Source organism: Hippocampus zosterae, chromosome 21, assembly GCF_025434085.1.
Source record: "Hippocampus zosterae strain Florida chromosome 21, ASM2543408v3, whole genome shotgun sequence".
NCBI lineage: Eukaryota > Metazoa > Chordata > Actinopteri > Syngnathiformes > Syngnathidae > Hippocampus > Hippocampus zosterae.
The window spans coordinates 3,974,989-3,993,278 of NC_067471.1; the positions used below are offsets into that span (position 1 = coordinate 3,974,989).

General features: G+C 39.4%; 1 protein-coding gene across 6 annotated transcripts; it reads right to left on the reverse strand.

Moving 5' to 3' along the window:
- Positions 1-989: 989 nt before the first annotated feature.
- On the reverse strand, positions 990-16,334 carry LOC127593960 (aryl hydrocarbon receptor nuclear translocator-like protein 2). Of its 6 annotated transcripts, none has more exons than XM_052055746.1 (17): positions 15,237-16,334; positions 10,332-10,443; positions 10,205-10,243; positions 9,995-10,033; positions 9,047-9,204; positions 8,895-8,977; positions 8,674-8,766; positions 8,046-8,163; positions 7,782-7,928; positions 5,713-5,947; positions 5,420-5,526; positions 4,821-4,971; positions 4,650-4,705; positions 4,118-4,226; positions 3,927-4,011; positions 3,758-3,836; positions 990-2,817 (listed from the first exon to the last, which is right to left on the reverse strand). In XM_052055746.1, the coding sequence occupies exons 1-17, from the start codon at positions 15,277-15,279 to the stop codon at positions 2,660-2,662; spliced, it is 1,812 nt and encodes a 603-aa protein (XP_051911706.1). In that variant the 5' UTR covers positions 15,280-16,334; the 3' UTR covers positions 990-2,659. The 6 variants fall into 6 exon arrangements, with proteins under 6 accessions (XP_051911706.1, XP_051911704.1, XP_051911703.1 ...); XM_052055744.1 differs by having other exon boundaries at positions 4,650-4,708; positions 15,237-16,332; XM_052055743.1 differs by having other exon boundaries at positions 4,118-4,229; positions 4,650-4,708; positions 8,895-8,974; positions 15,237-16,331.
- Between the last annotated feature and the right edge of the window lie 1,956 nt (positions 16,335-18,290).

An 18,290-nucleotide genomic window follows, 5' to 3' on the forward strand; every position in this document is an offset into this window, starting at 1 on the left:
GTAGCTCCATCTAGTGGATGCCTCACACAACCGCAGCCACTATTGTAACTTCTCTTCTATGCGCCTTATAATGCAGTGTGCCCTATACATGAACAGTTTTCAAATCGGCCATTTTCCGAAGCACCTTATAGTGCGAAAAATACGGTATCGAGATTTTCAAAACTTATTTCGGCGAGAGCTGCACCAAAATATTAGCTCGCAATTGCGTATTTTTTTGGGTGGGGGGGTTAAGGTGGAATATTTGATCCAGCTCTTAAAATAATTCTACTTTTAGAAAAGAAAGTACATTTCAACTAAATTATTTTTTTTGTATTTTATACAGTGTATATATATATATATATATATATATATATATATATATATATATATATATATATATATATATATAATCTTTTTATTTTACTCTATATTACAATATATATTTTATTTAAAATACAATATTTTATTTAAAATATATATTGCAATTTTAAAATAGCATTACATACATTTTTCCTTCTATAGATTTACAAAAATAATAAATTTAAAAACAATACATGGTGTGTGTTTGCTTGGCTCACTCGCGGTCTTACTGTGGAGACTGATTATATATAATCAGCGCGGCATGTAGGAGCTTGGTTGTTGTTTTGTCAGCACAATACAATAACAATGAAACTCTCTTCCTACAAAAAAAAGTACTTTACTTCCAAATTGTTTCTCCACGCCTTACAGCAGAAACATCAATAACAATTAGCACGTACAAACGAACAAGACAACTTCTCTTCTGATAGCTGGTTCGAAGCCAACAGTTTGTTTTGTGTTTTTTTTTAAAGCAGCTTAGAAAGCCACATCGCATTGTTGATTTTACACATTCCAAAACACAAGGCAACACAATCACATTTATGTTTTTCAAGCGCCAATGATAGAACCCAAGAAGTTTGCATGAGCCGATTAAAAGAAGAGGATTTCGTATCCCCCAAAAAACTCATCCTGTGATTCTTTTTTTTTTCCCCTCCCATCCTCCAAATGTCTCCTTTCGTCTGGTGTGCTCTGGTAGGATTTCAAGTGAATAAATGTGCACGGAACCATGTTGCATATTCTCAGTAGCAAAAAAGTTGAGATAGGCCGACGGTGAGTTCACAAAAGGCTGTTGTGGGTACCGGGACATTCGGCAACAGACAAACAGACAATATTAAATAAGTGGAAAGCCGCATCCAGACAATAGAGAATGTGCCTTTCAAGCGGCGATCTGCACCTGGGAAAAAACGCTCAGTAAACAATGTCCTACTAAATACATATTAGGCTTTCAAGTCTTTTCTCCCCGTACATTTACCCATTTTGTTTTGTTTTGTTATGGCCGCATTCGAAGTGGAAACATTCTTCTAACCGCCCAGCAAGTAACCTCAAAACCGCCTCACCTTTACACTCAGTGATATGTCATTGACATACATTCTTTTGACAGCACATTCACCATTTGGTATTTTGTCTTTTGAGACCAGCTCCGAAAGCCCTTTTTAGCTTCATTTCACACTGATTTGGATTTGAATTTGACCGCTATTACCGTACAGTTAATATCTTTCGATTTAACCGGTGTATGGCGTTACGATTTTTGCTCAAGCAAAAATAAATAAATAAATAAAATTTATTGCTAGTTTTAATTAGCATAAAGTGGACTGGGGCAAAGCCAATTAGGACCAAATATGATGTCATTAAATTCATTTCACGCCACTAATGTGGAGTAACATTTTTAAATTAAATCTTATTTGTACTATCATACAATAAATTTGCCTGCCAATTTTTGTCAATTCCAGTCAAATGTGATATTTTTGAAAGATCGTTACATTTATTCCGGTACAAACCCAAACAGTGAGCCGCCAGACACATTTTGACTGCGTTAGCATGTGTTGGCCCATATATAGCCATGACAATCAATAAAAATGTGACATTAACCCTTTCCTGCACCCTGTAACCTGATAAGGTGGTAAGCTGTCCACTGTCGTAACCGCTGTGCCTCAAAGGCTTAAATAACGAATATGCCACCGAGAGGTCCTAAAATATTAGCCGATTAAAATTCGATCGCATATGCACCCAAAGAAATAACTTGCTAGGTGAATTTGGATTCTAAAAATGCATGCTTCTGAAAACAAAACCAAGTTGTTCGGGTTTGGAGGAGGCTCGTATCATAATCATATGATTTTGCAGGCAGAAGGGTTCTGCTGCAACCCCACATTCTTCAAGCCCCCACCCCAACATGTTTTTAATTTTCCGAACGACATGAAATTGGCTTTGCAGTTTAACGGGGAGAGCAGCCGTGATGGCGTCTGGGCTGTAAATTAAGGCCTGAGGCATCGGGTCCATATTTGCACAATGCATAAAGAGTCTTGAATGACTGCACCCAAAAACCAGGTGGAAAGAAAAATATATTTGGTGATGGCTATGGTGTGACAAAAAAATAAAAAGTTGTTCATCTAGCGGCACTGCAGATCCTCAGCCGAATTTCCCCATAGTCAAGCCAGAATGGGGAGGGGGGGAGGGGGAATCTGCCTTTCAATCCCACCGGAAGACAGATCAGTCCAAGTGCCATTTCCTTAAAAAGACTACGTGTCCTTGGGTGTACTTTTTTTTGGGGGGGGGGGGGGGGGGGCTCGTGGTGGGTTGGATAGCGAGGTGAAAGTGGGGGGGCTCAGAAGGGCCAGTGTAAGTCGTCCAAGTCCCCCGACTGGCCCATGTTTACATCCGTCTCTATTAAGCTCATGATAACCGCCATGGCCGCTTCATCGCTGCTAAAGCTGCTGAGGCCCGGCACCAGCATGCTGTCCAAGTCCTGCTGGGACGGGTCGCCTGGGACACGTAAAAATATTAAAAAACAAGTTAAAAAAAAATTAAGGTTCCCTGTCTGGACAGTATGGCCACCCAATGCATGTTGTCTTTTTTTTTCAATTCTCATTTATGTGCATTTTTCCAAAACTTATATTGCGAGAAAGAATGGAAATGTACTTCATGTCTTCCTGGAGTCCAACTGACATTTTGGCGTTGTTAATATTCATAGTATGGCAAAATTATGCTTGTTTGTTGGTGAGAGTATGACACAAAATCAATAACATGCATATACAGTATGTACATATTTGATCAGTTCAGCCGAGCAACATTTTCCATTGCGTCATCAATGTCTTGTTTTATTATGAAACCGCATTCTGCTTGAGAAAGTTTTTTTTAACCCTTGTAGTCGATACGTCTTCAAATATTTTATAATTTCGAATTCATTTATTATTTATAAAATGCATTCCATATACAAAATTGACATTTTTATTGTTTTAAAATATACATTTTGTTATACATTCTATTTTTCTATTTGTTTAAAATATAAAAATATACAATAAAGTGTGTTTAAAAAAATACATTATATATATACTGTATTTACAGTATATATATGTATGTATGTATATATATTTATATAAATAGATATACACATATATATATTCAATTATCACTTGCTCTATATTTTTGTTGGATTAGTTGTTTATACATTCTTTTTTTCATCACTCAACTTTTTATACATTTTCAATTTTATCGTCACTCATTTTAATATACTTCACATATTTTGTATTTTTTTAATCGTGTATTTTTTTTAACCATTTTAGATTTTGTACTTTTTGATATATGCCGTACTCGTCCATAAATTAATTTTTTTGTTAAAAACGTATTTTTATACTATTCTCTACTTTTAACGCTTCCTATTTTTTTTCACATTTTAATGATATTTTATAGGATGACATGGTACCTGTACTTTCCAAAGCGCTGGGGACTGCTTCCGTCTTCGACTCAGAGGAACTTCCTGCTTCCTCCTCTTGGCTCGACAGCTGCAAAAAAATAAAATACATAAATCAAATTAAAAACAGAACGTAGAATAAGTATGACGAGTAGGCGCATGGTCGTCATAAATCACTCACGCTTCTGCTTGCTTGCGGAGATTCTGTCACACTCTGGGCTGCACCAAACGGACTGGACACAGCGCTGGATGGAGATGAGTTTGCCCTGTTAACAAATATGTACGTATGCATATTTCGTGATTTTTTTGGGGGGGGGTTCATCTTGAAATTTTACCCAAAGGCTAATCTATCCGAGGGAAGTGTGCAAGTACCTGTAGGAATCGATGAGTTCATTGGCAATTTGTGTGCCAATGCTGCCTGCGTAGATCATTTTGCCCACGTTGCTCGTGAGGCCTGGAATAATGGGTAACTGTTTTGATTCTTCTGTGGGAGAAGAAGTAACAATTAAAAAAATAGTAATTTGATGAGTGATAAAAAGCACATTATATCTAAAATGAGATGTCAGTTGGGCGGCACGGTGGGAACCGTTTAGCACATCCGCCTCACAGTGCAGAGGTGCAGGGTTCGATTCTGACTTCTGCCTTCCTGTGTGAAGTTTGTATGTTCCCCCCGTGCCTATGTGGGTTTTCTCCGGGTGCTGCGGTTTCCTCCTATTCCCAAATCGTGCACGGCAGGTAAATGGAACACTCCAAATTGTGCCGAGTTGTTGAGTGTGACCGCGGTTAATTGTTCGTCTATGTGTGCCCTGTGATTGGCTGGCAACCAGTTCAGGGTGTCCCCACGCCTACTGCCCTAAGATAAGTGGACGAGAAAGCGGATGGATGGATGCATAATGTAAGTTACCCTGAGGTCCTTTGGCGCTGCCTGCTGCCTCATCATCTTTTGTGTGACTGGGCCCCCTACTGATGAAAAACGGGTACTTCAATGCCAAATTGTACCAGTGTGTAACAAAGGAAAAACAAAACTATCTTGTTGAAAAAAAAAGTCCTGAAAAAATGTGAAATGAATACTTACGAGACAACCCGGTTTAACGACACAACAAACTCGACTTCTTTGGTCCAAGGGTTCGTAAAACTACACCACTGACTTTGGAGTGAAACGTAGGGACCGTATTTAGTTTTGAACTTGTAGCACTTTGTCTCCAGCTTCTCTTTGATGCGCAGAACTGCAACCACAAAGGGGAGTGTCAAGAAATGTGCCCGGGCTGGCAAATACCGTTGGTTATAAGAGACGAAAAGTACTCCACGTGGGAAAGAAATTGTTTAATGTGGTGATTCTTGAATCCTTTGACGCCTGCCTTTAAGGGGCGTGGCCTAGTGAGTGACGTCAGGAGATTGAGTCGATTATTCTGCGTGTGGCCATCTTGGCAATGGGAGTTGGCCCACTGTTGCACTGATGAATCAGGAAATGTGCTGAGTGCAAAAATAGACTGCCTGCTATCTGTCAAAATGGGAACTTAACCTTGACCTTGACCAGCATTTAATTTAATATGGACAAAATTGGAGTTAGCCCACTCTTATTCTCAGCGGTACAAGTATATGTAAAAGTTGGTCGATTGAATTGAAATTTTTCTCTTGCCCAAATTTCTAATGTAATCCGCCATGATCAATCACCTTGCCTGTGTTTTTCTGCAAGGTGCTGCAGGTCATCCTGGTGGAAGTACTCGTAACAAGACGTGCCCAAAATTTCTTGCGGGAGATAACCAATGACAGTCGTTGCTCTGTGAAGAAAAAAATAAAAATAAATTCAATCACAATTTTTTTTAAAAAAGTAGTTCGCTTGTGTAAGTTTTCTATTTGTGGGCTAGCTACCTCAATCAAATTCCGAACTCAGGCTCGTGAAAATATAAAAGGCTAAATGAGTAAAGTCAGTGGGGATATGAGAAGAGAATAGAGGGAAAACTCACTGTTGCTCGACAAAAGTGAACTTGCCGTCGATGGCACAGCGAGTCACAAACTTCGTGGGCTTGACTTTGACGTCTTTGGGGGGCTGGTAGGACGCGTGGGCCTGCACGCGGCACATAGTCACCAGACAGGTGAGGCCCGTGGTGACCTTCTCGCCGTCGGTCTCCGAGTCCAGGTCGCTCCTTGGCCAACTGCGCATGTACCCGGAGCAGTGGAGGGTACAGTATCTGCTCGAGTCTGGGGACGCACATTTTGGCAACATTATCCTTTTAAATCGCATATTAAAAGGGCTTCTGGATACTTTGTGGCTTTAAAAAGTAACAAACAATACTACAGAATAGCATAACAGTTGGTTATGGCATGTAAAACCATTTTCTAAAAAAACAAAAAGTACCAATATAAATGCTTGAAAAGAAAAAATGTACTTCAAACCATGATGCACTTTAGATCTATAATGACGTGATTATTTTGTGTGCCACCAGAGGAAGCCCATGTACCACTCGTGGTCCTCATTTTACACTTTCAATATCAGTATCTTGTTGAATGAAATACAATAACCATAAAAACACGCATTTTATTGGCTCACTGTCAATAATTAAAATGAAATACCGGTAGATACATAAAATAAAACAGACTGCATTCCAGCATTTATCTCCCATGGTGGGTCAAACACTAAATTCCCGCTTGTTGTTTTGTGATTATTAGTGGTCGTACTATTATTATTACTTATTATCAATATTAATATTGATTATATATATTTGCCTATTCAAAACCAAAGTAAATATTCAATTTTTAAAAATTGATTGAAAAAAAATGGTTTTTATTACACGGGATGAAGATTGAGAACTATTCGCTGCAGTTTCAACATTCTCCCGCTAAGCGTCGCTGTCTCCCCTTCACCGTGGCCAATTAGAGGAAGAGTACAGTTGTCGGCTATGCCCTGTCGTTTAGTTCACCGCCTTCTATCTTGTCTCTCTTTGTGGTTATAAAATGGTATAAACGCTGACCTACTTCCTCTGTTCAATAAACGCGGCCTCCATTCATGTCTTTGGCTGCTTTCTTTACACTCATCACTCGCGTCGGCTAATTGTCTGGTTGGGACCTTTACCTTGACATGGGGAAAAGCAAACATGATTTCTTTACCGTGGACACCGAAGGCATAATATCGTTTTTGTTCTTGACTGCTCCTATTCAAACTGGTTCATTAAATGCGGCAGCATTTTCACAACAACATGTTTCACAACAGCAGCTTCTTTTTGTCTACAATTCGTTGCAACTTGCAGTCTCCGTGATCATCTGATTTCATACAAAGACAGGGGCCTTTTTCTTCTGATAAAAAAAATACAATAAAATCACTCCACATTTCCAACAATAATGTTCACATTCATCATAATTATCTCCCTTTAAAAATTCAATATGAGCCCATTTGCAGCATTAATGAGTCAATTAGTGTCCATTATACAACCATTTCATAAATGCCGATCACATATGCTGTGCAGAAACCTTGGACATGAAAAGAAGTCATTACTAAGGGAACAAAATATATGCTCAAGGCTTTTTTTTCACTCAATTCTGGGGAAGGAAAAAAAGGTGTACCTAATAATGTTTGATTTTTTTGTTTGTATCCCGAAATATGTCCCGAAGTGAACCCAGTGCGTGTTGAAAAAATATAACTCACATCATGGGCCCAAATCATCATTTGACATCATTTTCCCCCAGAATGGATTTTTGGAGATTTTCCTTGCCCTGTGGGGGTGGTTTAGGTAAGACGTCATAAGATGTCATTAATATTTGTCAACTCTGGGCATGTGAAGCCCTTTAAGCTTGTTTGCGATTCAAGGCTATGTAAAGAAATGACTTGATGGTCTATTAATCGACTTTGACATTATAGATGACTTAAAAAATATTTGCACGTTTAACTTTAAATCCAATTTAGAAAACTTTTGATGGCAACAAAGATGACTTTTTTCTTTTTTTTTTTTTAATGGTACAACGCAGCAATTTGAGTACCCCCCCAGAAAGCTCTGAATAATTCCATCTGTCTATGCATATATTATCTGCGTTGACCCACCTTTCTTGGAAGCGGTGGGCAGCGTGCGCTTGTCCTTGTACTTTCCCTCCCCCCGGTTGTGCTTCATACGGCAGAAAAAGGAGCGTCTGGCTCCCGTGGACAAGTGAGATGCCGTGACGGGGGTGTCTGCGTGGACAGGGGCGCCAGCTATACACCCCGCCCCCCAAAAAAGAAAAAAAAAAAAAAAGAAAAAGAAACACACGCCAAGTTCTATTTAGTGACTCCCACAGTGAACTTGACTCGTCGTCATGGCGACAGACTCACTGGCAGCGTCAATGAGGCGCTGGTGCGGGTTCAGCTCGGACGACGACAGCTGCTCCTTCACCTTGCTAATGTCTTTGGGGTGGATGAAGTCGAACAGACTTTGGCCTGTCAGCTCCACCTACCGCCACCAAAAAAATAAAAATAAAATGTAAATACCTACATTTGAAAAAATAAAATTATTGCTGTTTGGATTGAACAAAAACAAAAACAAAAACAAAAATCATTATTGCTGTTTGGATTGAACAAAAAAAAAAATCATTGCTGCTGTTTGGATTGAAGAAAAAATAAATTTTAAAAAAGGGATTGCATAATCCGGAATGCAGAGTCAACATGTCATATGAATCCCATTCTTGAATTAAAGTGATTATTTTTGTTTTATTTTCTACATAAGAATATCCCTTTTCAGGGACAGCGGTTACTAGAGTGGACAGCTTATCATGCTATCAGGTTATCATATTTTGTGCATTAAATGGTTCAAATAATATAAATATTCCTACAGTCTAAAGATTTTTTAAGTGATACTTTGTTGCACTACACTTGGCGGGAAAACAAAACAAAAAAACATTAGCCCTAATGGATGCCTCAGGTGGTTGCTTCATCCACCCGAGTTGGCAAAATATGCACACACCCTGCTAAAGCTGAGGATCTTGGAGACGGATTCCGAGATAAACAAAATTTTCGCTCGGTCACAACTCACAACTAACAGGAAACCGTCCGCAACCTGCAATGGGCACACAGACAAAATAAAAAAAAAAAACAAGAGAAAAATGGGGATTAGTGGATTTAAAAAAAAAAAACTTTTTTTTTTTAAATAATAAAAAAAGACAGTCGCTGAATTGCGGCACCCACCCTGAGCAAAAGGTGCCTGAGATCATCATGAGGAACGATGGAAGGCTTACAGGCGACATTAGCGAAGGTGCTGCCTGACCCTACTGGAAAGAAATGAAGAGAGAATCAATCCAAAGCGCCGGAAAACATTTTGCGATGTAGAGTAGCGTTACCTTTAAGGGCTTTTAGATGCTGTACAGCCTTCCGCAGAACAGTGAGTTTGTCCAGTTTCCGTGGCATGGGCTGACAGGCGGGGATCATGGTGGCTAACTCATCGATGAGGTTGTTCATTTTGTCTCGCCGCCGCTTTTCAATCTGCCGGTGAGGTTGCCTACGATCCATACACAGGACATACTGAGCTTTTTTTGCCTTTTATATTAACTCATTCAGTTCCAGACAATTCTGGACCAAGTCTGAAAAGACGTTTCAAAACGTCTTTGGGAGTGGCTGAGTTAAAAGTTATTTTTTGTTCCTCGTTTAATGCGCAAGTGCACCTTTTGGTGGCATCACAGTGCCAAAGAGTCAAAGTGATCTGAGGAGCTTCATTGAGACCAAATGTCCAATGGGGGAACATACAAAAACTGAAATACTGGGGGGGGGACTAAAAATCTGTGAATATGCGAATCTCACAGATCAGCAGACATCTCTTAGTTGCACTCACACTGCTGCTTATATTGCAACTCGTGCCGGCCTTATATCTTTTTTTTTTTATGTGTACAGTATTTGGAACGACATGCAGGAAAAACATTGAACCTCAATAATGTCAAAATTTTGAGTGAATTTTTGTGGGGGGGAAAAATGTATAGAATGAGTCTGGCACTAAATGTTGGTTGGTTTTGTGCCATCCTTGAATGCTATTGTTTTTTTTTTGTTTTTTTTTTGCAAGAGAGCTCCTTGCACATGGTGAAAAAAAAACATATTTAATCGATTGGTTAGGAGAATGGGATGTTTTATCCAGGCATTGGAAAATATAAAATCAAAGATTAATTCATAGATCATATTTTTTTCATATTTAATATAACATTTTTGTCATACATCTTGTAAGGAGGCGTGTGGCCCACCCCCTAAGTTTGCCATCCCAGAAATGTCAATTTGAAAAGGGAATTTGAAGTGAAAAATACCGGAAGCATTTCATTTTGGCTTGCTGATCATCTTCTGATCTGTGAAAAAACAAACAAAAAAATTTAACAAAATTAGTTGTGAAATACAGTGCGACTTTTCGAGTTATTTAAAAAAAAAAAAAAAAAGAGAGAAATTAATAAAAATTTGAATAATTGACCCCAACATTGCCCTACAATTACAGAATGACCCACAAATAGATTCGTGCGTACCTGCTGAGGTCTCCATCCATTTGGAAGTCAAGACCTTGGCTGTTTGAGCAAAAATAGATTTTTAGTCCACTGATCCATCTCATGAATGATTGACAGTTGTGTGTGTGTGTGTGTGTGTGTGTCTTACTGCACAAGGGTGTCCAACATGTCCTCCACATTACCCTTGCGCTTCCTCAGCAGCTCGGCGGCAGGCAGCAACGCGCTCGCTTGGCTCGGCCCGTCCTCCTCCGCGTTGCCACCTAGCCAACGCGCACACACACACACACACATACACACGGCAACTTTGAAATCAGTGTGGGCAGCCTCCCGCATCTATTAATAACGCACAGCCGGTTTTTGGTGGTGTAGATCAAAGCGGCAAAACACACCAAAAAAAAAAAAAAAGCTGCAGAGAACCACCAATCCCAATAAATGTAATTGCTAATTGCGATGTTGTTCTTAATGTAAATTATATAAACGCGTAAAATCATAAAATACATTTGAAGTCATCAAAAAAAAAAAACAGATGTTTCACTCATTTAAAAAAAGTGTATTTCATATTTTTGCAAACCACTGTAACATCATGCATGTTTCAACAGACACTGGACTTAAATGCAGCAGCATAAAAAATAATAATAATAATTCGCTCCCAAAGACGTTTTGAAACGTCTTTTCAGAGTTGGTCCAGAATTGGCTAGTACTGAACGAGTTAAAAAGAAAATAAAAAGGATTCAATTAAAAGTGATTACAAACACAAGCCTTGAATTAAAAATAGTTCCAAGGTGGCATTATTTATTTTTATTTTTTTTTAATGTTCGCTCAGCACTTTTGTGTGGCAAAAATCTTTTGCTGTTTTCCCATAGTGGTCAAACGTTCATCCACTTTTGACTTGTGCATCCCAAAAATATTTTTTTCAACCAACACCTTCCTCAAACACACACAAATCCCAAAACAACATATTGTATTTAATTTGGGGGGGGTAAACAAATTTATTGACATTGATGGCAACAAGCATTCCGTTAACGTGACTTGTTTGTTGTGAAATGCGGCAAAGCCAATTTTCACAACAGCAAAACTTCCCGACGTGTCGTTGAAATCTCAACTCGAGATGTTTTATCAGAGTTTGTAACCTTGTCACGTGCAAACTTGTGGCATAAAGGTAATTTGGATTTGGGCTATCATTTTACCTAATGGTTATATCACGCTGTGACACTGACCTACTTCCTTCGGCCCAACTCGCTTTTTCGGCGAAGAAATCTCGATGGGAGTGATGGAAATGTTGACCTTGACCAACCCATATTCACTTTTTTTTTCAGGGGGTGGGGGGGGGGGGTCCACTAACAACTCCCATTTTGAACCAAGGTGACGACCTTCGACATATCTAGCACAGATTATGTTCACTTTTCGTCACGACTATTGACATGATTCTCATTAATCCTTTCTTAGTGGGTCATTCGTGACGCAAAGAGAGGAATGTGGGAGATCGTTTGGCTCGCTCCGTTCAGCCCACGACGCCGTCGCACGCTCACACTGTTGCATCCTTTTTTATTTCTTTATTTATTTTTGTTTCCTCCTGCGTCATCGTTTCCCAAGAACGGGAGGCAAGCCAGGCGCAAACGTGCCATCGGGACCAGTTGTCATGTTGTGAGTCAGGCTGTGACTGCAACATGAGAGGGGAGAAAACACAATGCCAGTGGGATGATTTTATATAAACTGAAATGCAACAGATTTTTTTTTTCAGATTTTCAAATGAAACACACAAGTAAAACTTTGGTCACTATGTGAGTAAAACGCTCTCATGTACAGACTGTAAAAAATGACTTTTGATAATAAATGATTGACATTTATGGCAACAATGTTAGTCAACAGGCAACTTTATATTTTTAAGTTGGGGTCAATTATAATAAAAACAAAAAACAAAAACAAAAGGACAATTAATGCCATTGAAACCTCTTTTGGACGCTTAAATTTGTCAATTAGAAAAATGGTGCCCTGGCATTGTGTTGGGGAAACACGATGCAAGATTTTATCAAAGACATGAATAAAAACATTATTTTTTGTGCTGTTTTACTTTCACGATTACCCCCGGGACCTTTTGAAAACCAACAGGTGCATGTTTCTGAGGGAACTTGTGCAAATGTGGCGGTCACGCAGACAGTTCTCACTCAGGACTGCCGTAAGCTCCTTCTTGAACATTGTCTTATTGTACGGTCAAAAACAGAAACAACCACTGCATTTAAGGATGACAACTACCGGGTAATTTTTTTTTTTTTTTTTTTTTTCCCAAGATGGCGCCCGAGTAGGCAGCCTTCGGCAAGTGCTCTTCAAGAGCCTTGCTTTTTTGTTCTTTTTTGCTGTTTTTGTCTTTTGTTTTGTCACATGTTGTTTGTTGTTTGATCGTGTGGACCTGATATGGACTGTTTTCAGCGCTTTTTGGCCACGACATTCGTCAAAGGAGCAGTATCTGTGCTTGGTGGTTGCGCCTTCTCGGCAGCACGCCTGTACCAGCACAGATTTTGATTGGGACGAATGTCGGCGCCATTGACTGTCGGTGCTGGACAGACCTGGGGCGCTTGTGTTTTTTGCGCCAGTAATGGGCAGCATTTTTCACAACCCCGATTTGTTCAGTGGCTATGTCAGCGCTGTTGGACAGTTGGCGTCGGTGCGGCTGGATGGATGGCCGCTGAAGTTGAGGATGAGGAGAGAGGAGCGTTGGCGAAGAGCACCGATGCGTATTTGGAACCGTGAGTCGCCGCTTGGAATTGAAGTGGATTTCCATGGGACAGGAGAAGTGAACCAATCTCTTTTTTCGCCAATGGATGCTACAGCTTCTTGTTGACTTTGAAACTTAGCTTGTAGCCGACGTGTGCTCATTTTGAGCATGACGTCTCTGATCCACTGGTTAAAGGACACTTTGATTCTCTCCTCTTTCATCTCAAACCGCTTCAAACAACAAAGCGTGTGACGGAAAAGTGGTTAGGACTGCACGACTGTTTGTGTTTTATGTTATGTGTTGTGTTTATTATTTTACTTTATGTTAACTGTTTTGTAAAGCGCTTTGTTACAGCTGCCGCTGTTGTGAAAGCGCTATATAAATCAGAATGTATTGTATTGTATTGTATTGTAATCAATTTTTTTTTTTGACATTATCATCGTGCTTCCTAGCATTTCAATTCCAACATGTTATGACTGCCCAATGTTCTCGGCTGGTATTAAACTTCCAGGAAGTGCGTGCGTACGTGCGTGCGTCCTTCGACTAGAGGCAGCCTTCAGCCGTGACACACGCACACCAAGTGCAGTATGTTCTAGGTTATTTCTGGACAACGCAACCACCAGCAAAGCCTTCCTACATGTGAAAAATGTCACGCAAAAAAGATCACATCGGCTCAATAGTCTGTTGCTGGATAAAAAGTGCACTCAAAAGCCTTTTGGAACAAATTTTTTAAAAAAAGAAAAGACACCAGGCTGGAAAAAAATACAATGCCAAAATATTTTAACGGTAATTCTCTTTTCGCATGAATATTTTTTTTATATTTAACATTACTCCACTAATAAGGTTGCATTAAACCTGGTCTTGTTACTAAAAAAGGAGAGTTTTTATATATTATTATTCATAGTAGCCATTTTAAAAAAAATATATTGGTTATAGTAGCAGTGGTTTAAAAAAACAGTAAGATGGGAACTTTTTATTTGGGTTTTTTTGGGTGGGGGCGGGTATTTCTTTTAACTGTAAAATATTGTAATTTTTTTTTTACAGCTTTATTCTATGTGAAGCACTTTTGTCTATGAGGGGGGGAACCTCAACACTTAGGCCAACACTTTCATTCTATTATTTCTTAATATATTTTACTGCCACATTTATGCAAATAAAGATAATTATCATTAAATTATTCTGACAACTCTTGATTATTTTTTTTACACACACTTTGTTTTGGAGTTCATTAGAAAGCAAGGGTGTGGATTATTATTATATCATTATCAAAAATGCACTAATGACACGTAAATAGAATTATGTGCTGCGCCCACAAATTATAAAATTTAATTTGAGTTGGTTTTCGTGACGTTTTAAAAACTTTCTTGAGATTGTCGCCCTCTGTTGGCGGAAGTGAAGAAATGCCGCTCCACTGATCTACTGACCCACTTTTCCTCGTGCCCGCACGTGACCAACTTAAGCCCCTCGTGGTCTTAAATCAAGGTATAAAAACAAAAAGTACAAAAAAACAAAAGAATCAAACGATTCGTCAGTGGCAGTTTTATCATATCGCGACATCTAGAAAGGACGTCATGTCGTCATGGTTACACTCACGTGCCGACGTGAGGTATGTCGGACAAGCAAGACCCCCGCTCCCCCCCTTCCCTCCCTCCCAACAGGATGTTGCGTTCTGTGGCTACTGGGAAGTCGGAAAACTCCAATTTACAGCTTTCAAAGAATACACCGTTGTAGTTTAAAATGGGAAAGCGCAAATAGTTTTTTTATTAGATATTTTCCATCAAAAGTACGAAAAGCGACACCTTTATATTGCTTGGTTTTATATTCTTTTTTTTTTTATTTTACGAAATAGCTTCACATGGTTGGTTTCTCTCACATATATGCACAAGTGTGATTTAATGTGTTAAATTTGTCTCTATGACGTTGCTGGTAGTGGGTGAACCTGGAGATTGCGTTCCGATGCACTTTTCGGTGGAGGGAATTTCAGACGTCCGAGTGTTCAGGAACGCGACACGGAGACAACCTTGGAGTACGGAATAATGAATGGGCAGATATACCCTTTTTTCCCTTATTTTTTTGACCGCGGTAAATTATACGAAAGGCTTCCAAATGAAATTAACACCTTAAATATTTAACATCTATTTAAATGTTTTTTACTCATGACGTTAAACACCTCTAAAAGTTTCCCGCTCCCCCAAATAACCGTTAAATGTATCTGAATTAACTTCTTAAATGTTGACACTTTGTCAGTAAAATCTATGCCAACGTGTTTAAAATGACTTATAAATGATAAATGAATGAACTAATAGTGAATATGTTTGGAGATGTAGGGGTACCACTTACCTGCCAGGTGGTCCGCGGTCCCCACGGAGCCTCCGTCCGACATGGCCGCGCGAGAGGAGCCGATGTCCGGGTGAAGGCTTTACGGTGCACCGCGGCGCATGTGGAGGAGCCGAGCGAGAGAGGAGGCAGCCGCGAAAAGCCGGCGACTTGTATAATTGACTTCATTTTTGTCTTCCCCTCCCACCCCTTCTTGCGTGTGTGCGTTTTTTTTTAACAAAGGAGGCGGAGTGGTGTACGAGGTCGAGAGGGCCAGAAACGTGAGGGACGGGACAGCCGTGGTTTTTTTTTTCATTTCCGCCTTCATTCATCCCGGGCTTGACGACGTCACAGCGGAGTCATTCATTTCATACTTTAACACGATTTCACATACGAACGCCTTTGAAATTATTTAATAATGTTATATTATTCCACAAGTGAAAGTTTTATATTTGTGTGTGACGTACCTTAAATTTTTTAATGTGACGTGCCTTATATGCGCCAAAAGCGCCACATTGTCACGTGTTTCTTTCTTTATTTTTCCCCATACGGTAAATTTCTGTCATGATAAGGATCATACTTGATTCATTAAAGTTTATTGGAGTTATCCAAATTAATTTGAGTAATCTACCACGGACGTGTGTTTACTTGCCTCGGGCGCTTCGTCGAAACCAGCCTAGTTTAAGAAGGATGTCTCACTCTGCTCTTTCTCCATTTGAAGCTTTGATTTACGATCTTAATTGTTTCTGTGATCACGTTTGTCACGAAAAACACTCGGGTGCAAATATCTTTGGCCGTGGTCTGTCTGTGAAAGCTGTTATTATCAATATATTTTGCGTGTTGCGCTTGCATAGAAAGGGATGGAAATATATCCCACCCCAAATGTTCAAAATCATTTTGAATGTTTTTTGTTTACATGAAAAAATAGTCATCTAAAACGTTGTACTTTCAAAAAAACACAGTAAAATAGTATTTAATAGAATATCATGAAATTTGTGCATAATGATAATTTAACTAACATTGGGCTGCTAATTCCGGTGTGCACACGTTGGCTGCCAGGGGGTAGTATCCTGTAATATATCCAGAGTAGATTTGACACCGCAAAGACCATTTAAAATATTATTTGCTTTTTGGGGCGGCCCAGTGGTTAGCACGTCGACCTCACAGTGCAGAGGTACCGGGTTCAATTCCAGCTCCGGCCTCCCTGTGTGGACTTTGCATGTTCTCCTGCGTGGGTTTTCTCTTGGTACTCTGGTTTCCTCCCACATTAAAAAAACGTGCATGGCAGGATGATTGGCACACTAAATTGGCCCTAGGTGTGAGTGTGAGCCTTGTGAGGCTAAGCGGATCGGGAAATGGATGAATGCTGGTTGCGTTATCCTGATATTTTTGCATTGTGCATTAACATTAAGATAACAGAATAGCTCTCTCCTTCCTTCCATCCTTCCTCCGTCCCTCCAATTTTATCTTGTATTCTCCAAGTTTCCTCCATTCTTTATTGCTTCCTCCCTTTTTTTCCTGGCTTCCGCCTTGCTTTCTTTCATCTTCATTTCATTCCTTGCGTACCACCCTGTTGTCCTTGCTTCCATCTTTCCTTCTCTCTAGCCTATATACCATCATTGTTTTCAGTACTTCCTTTGACCTTTCCTTTTATACATCCTTGTTTCCCTCTGTCTGTACATCTTTTTCCCTACTTGCTTCCATATATATATATATATATCATATCAGCATGTTAATTACGATTTTTTTAATGGTGAGGGGGGGATTGTGGTCTAGGGAAGGGGGGCTGAAAGTAAAATCTGAGTAAACGTTCTTAGTAACAATAGACGATCTTTGTGGCTCACCTACATCGTGTAATTTGAGACCTTTGTACGAGACTTTACATAAGAACGCCGGCTGCACGTGCCAGCCGGGCACGTGTTGACCTATATATTATATAACTTGTATAACTTTGACTCGTTAACCCATTTAAAGGGAAGGGCGCCTGGAGAAAGTACCGCAGCGTCACGTTCGCAAGTGGAAAACACAGCCACTCGTCATCGTCATTATGATGTTTTCGTGCAAGGCGGCTGATGAGAATGCATTTTAAGCTATTTCGACTTGTATTTAGCAAGTCTCGGGTCTTCGCGACAATGTAGGTCACGTTATTTGATTTACACCCCTCTCCACAGCCCCGCCAAAAAATGGAAACATACGCACACACAAAAAAAATGCGTTTACTCACCATGGAAGAATGTCACTATGTCGCCAAAAAGTCAGATTCCTGGGTCAATTCAAGGCTGGCCAGACACATATGACGTACATTGACTCATTGTTATGCACTTGTCGGACACACTATTAAGTACACCATCCAGTACAAGAGTTGGATTGAAAATCATCATTAAGAAAGATGATAATGCTCGGTTTTGGTTGTCAGTGTATAGGAATTCGTCTCATGTGAACTAATTGCGTTTCTAATATTTTGTTTATATGATAAGGGCATATTGTTGTACGGTAGTGTCGTAAAGATACACACTAATTAAATATATGAAACATCCATCATTTCTAAATAGAACTTTTACACACAAAAAAGCCGGCAAAGCAAATTGTTTAGCATACTTGAATATGTATTTCTCTTAAAAATGCATTAATAGATCATCCGCATACTTTTTTGGCCCTTGAGGTCAACATTTTTGCTAAACAAAAGGAAAAAAAATGCCTTTTGATATAAAGGAAATGGAATAGATGTACGAAAATATTGATTACAGCGTTAGCATAGTTTTTCTCAAAAATTAATTGACGGGCCATTTAAATACTTATTTTAACTCATAAAAATCAGCTATAACAATAAAATATTGTAAAACAATACAAACTTCGGAACGACACGTGACCACATCCAGAAAACTGATGAGCCGTGAGACGCGTAACCTGACGTCATTTTCAGTCGACAACAATTGCCAAAATGGCCGTCCCCCGAAATGGTGCTTAATACATATTCCACTCAAACAATATTAGTCAGAATGACATGTTCAAACTAGCGCAGCTGCTTAGAACCTATAATTGTCAAGAAAAAAATGATTATTGATAGATAATGGAAAT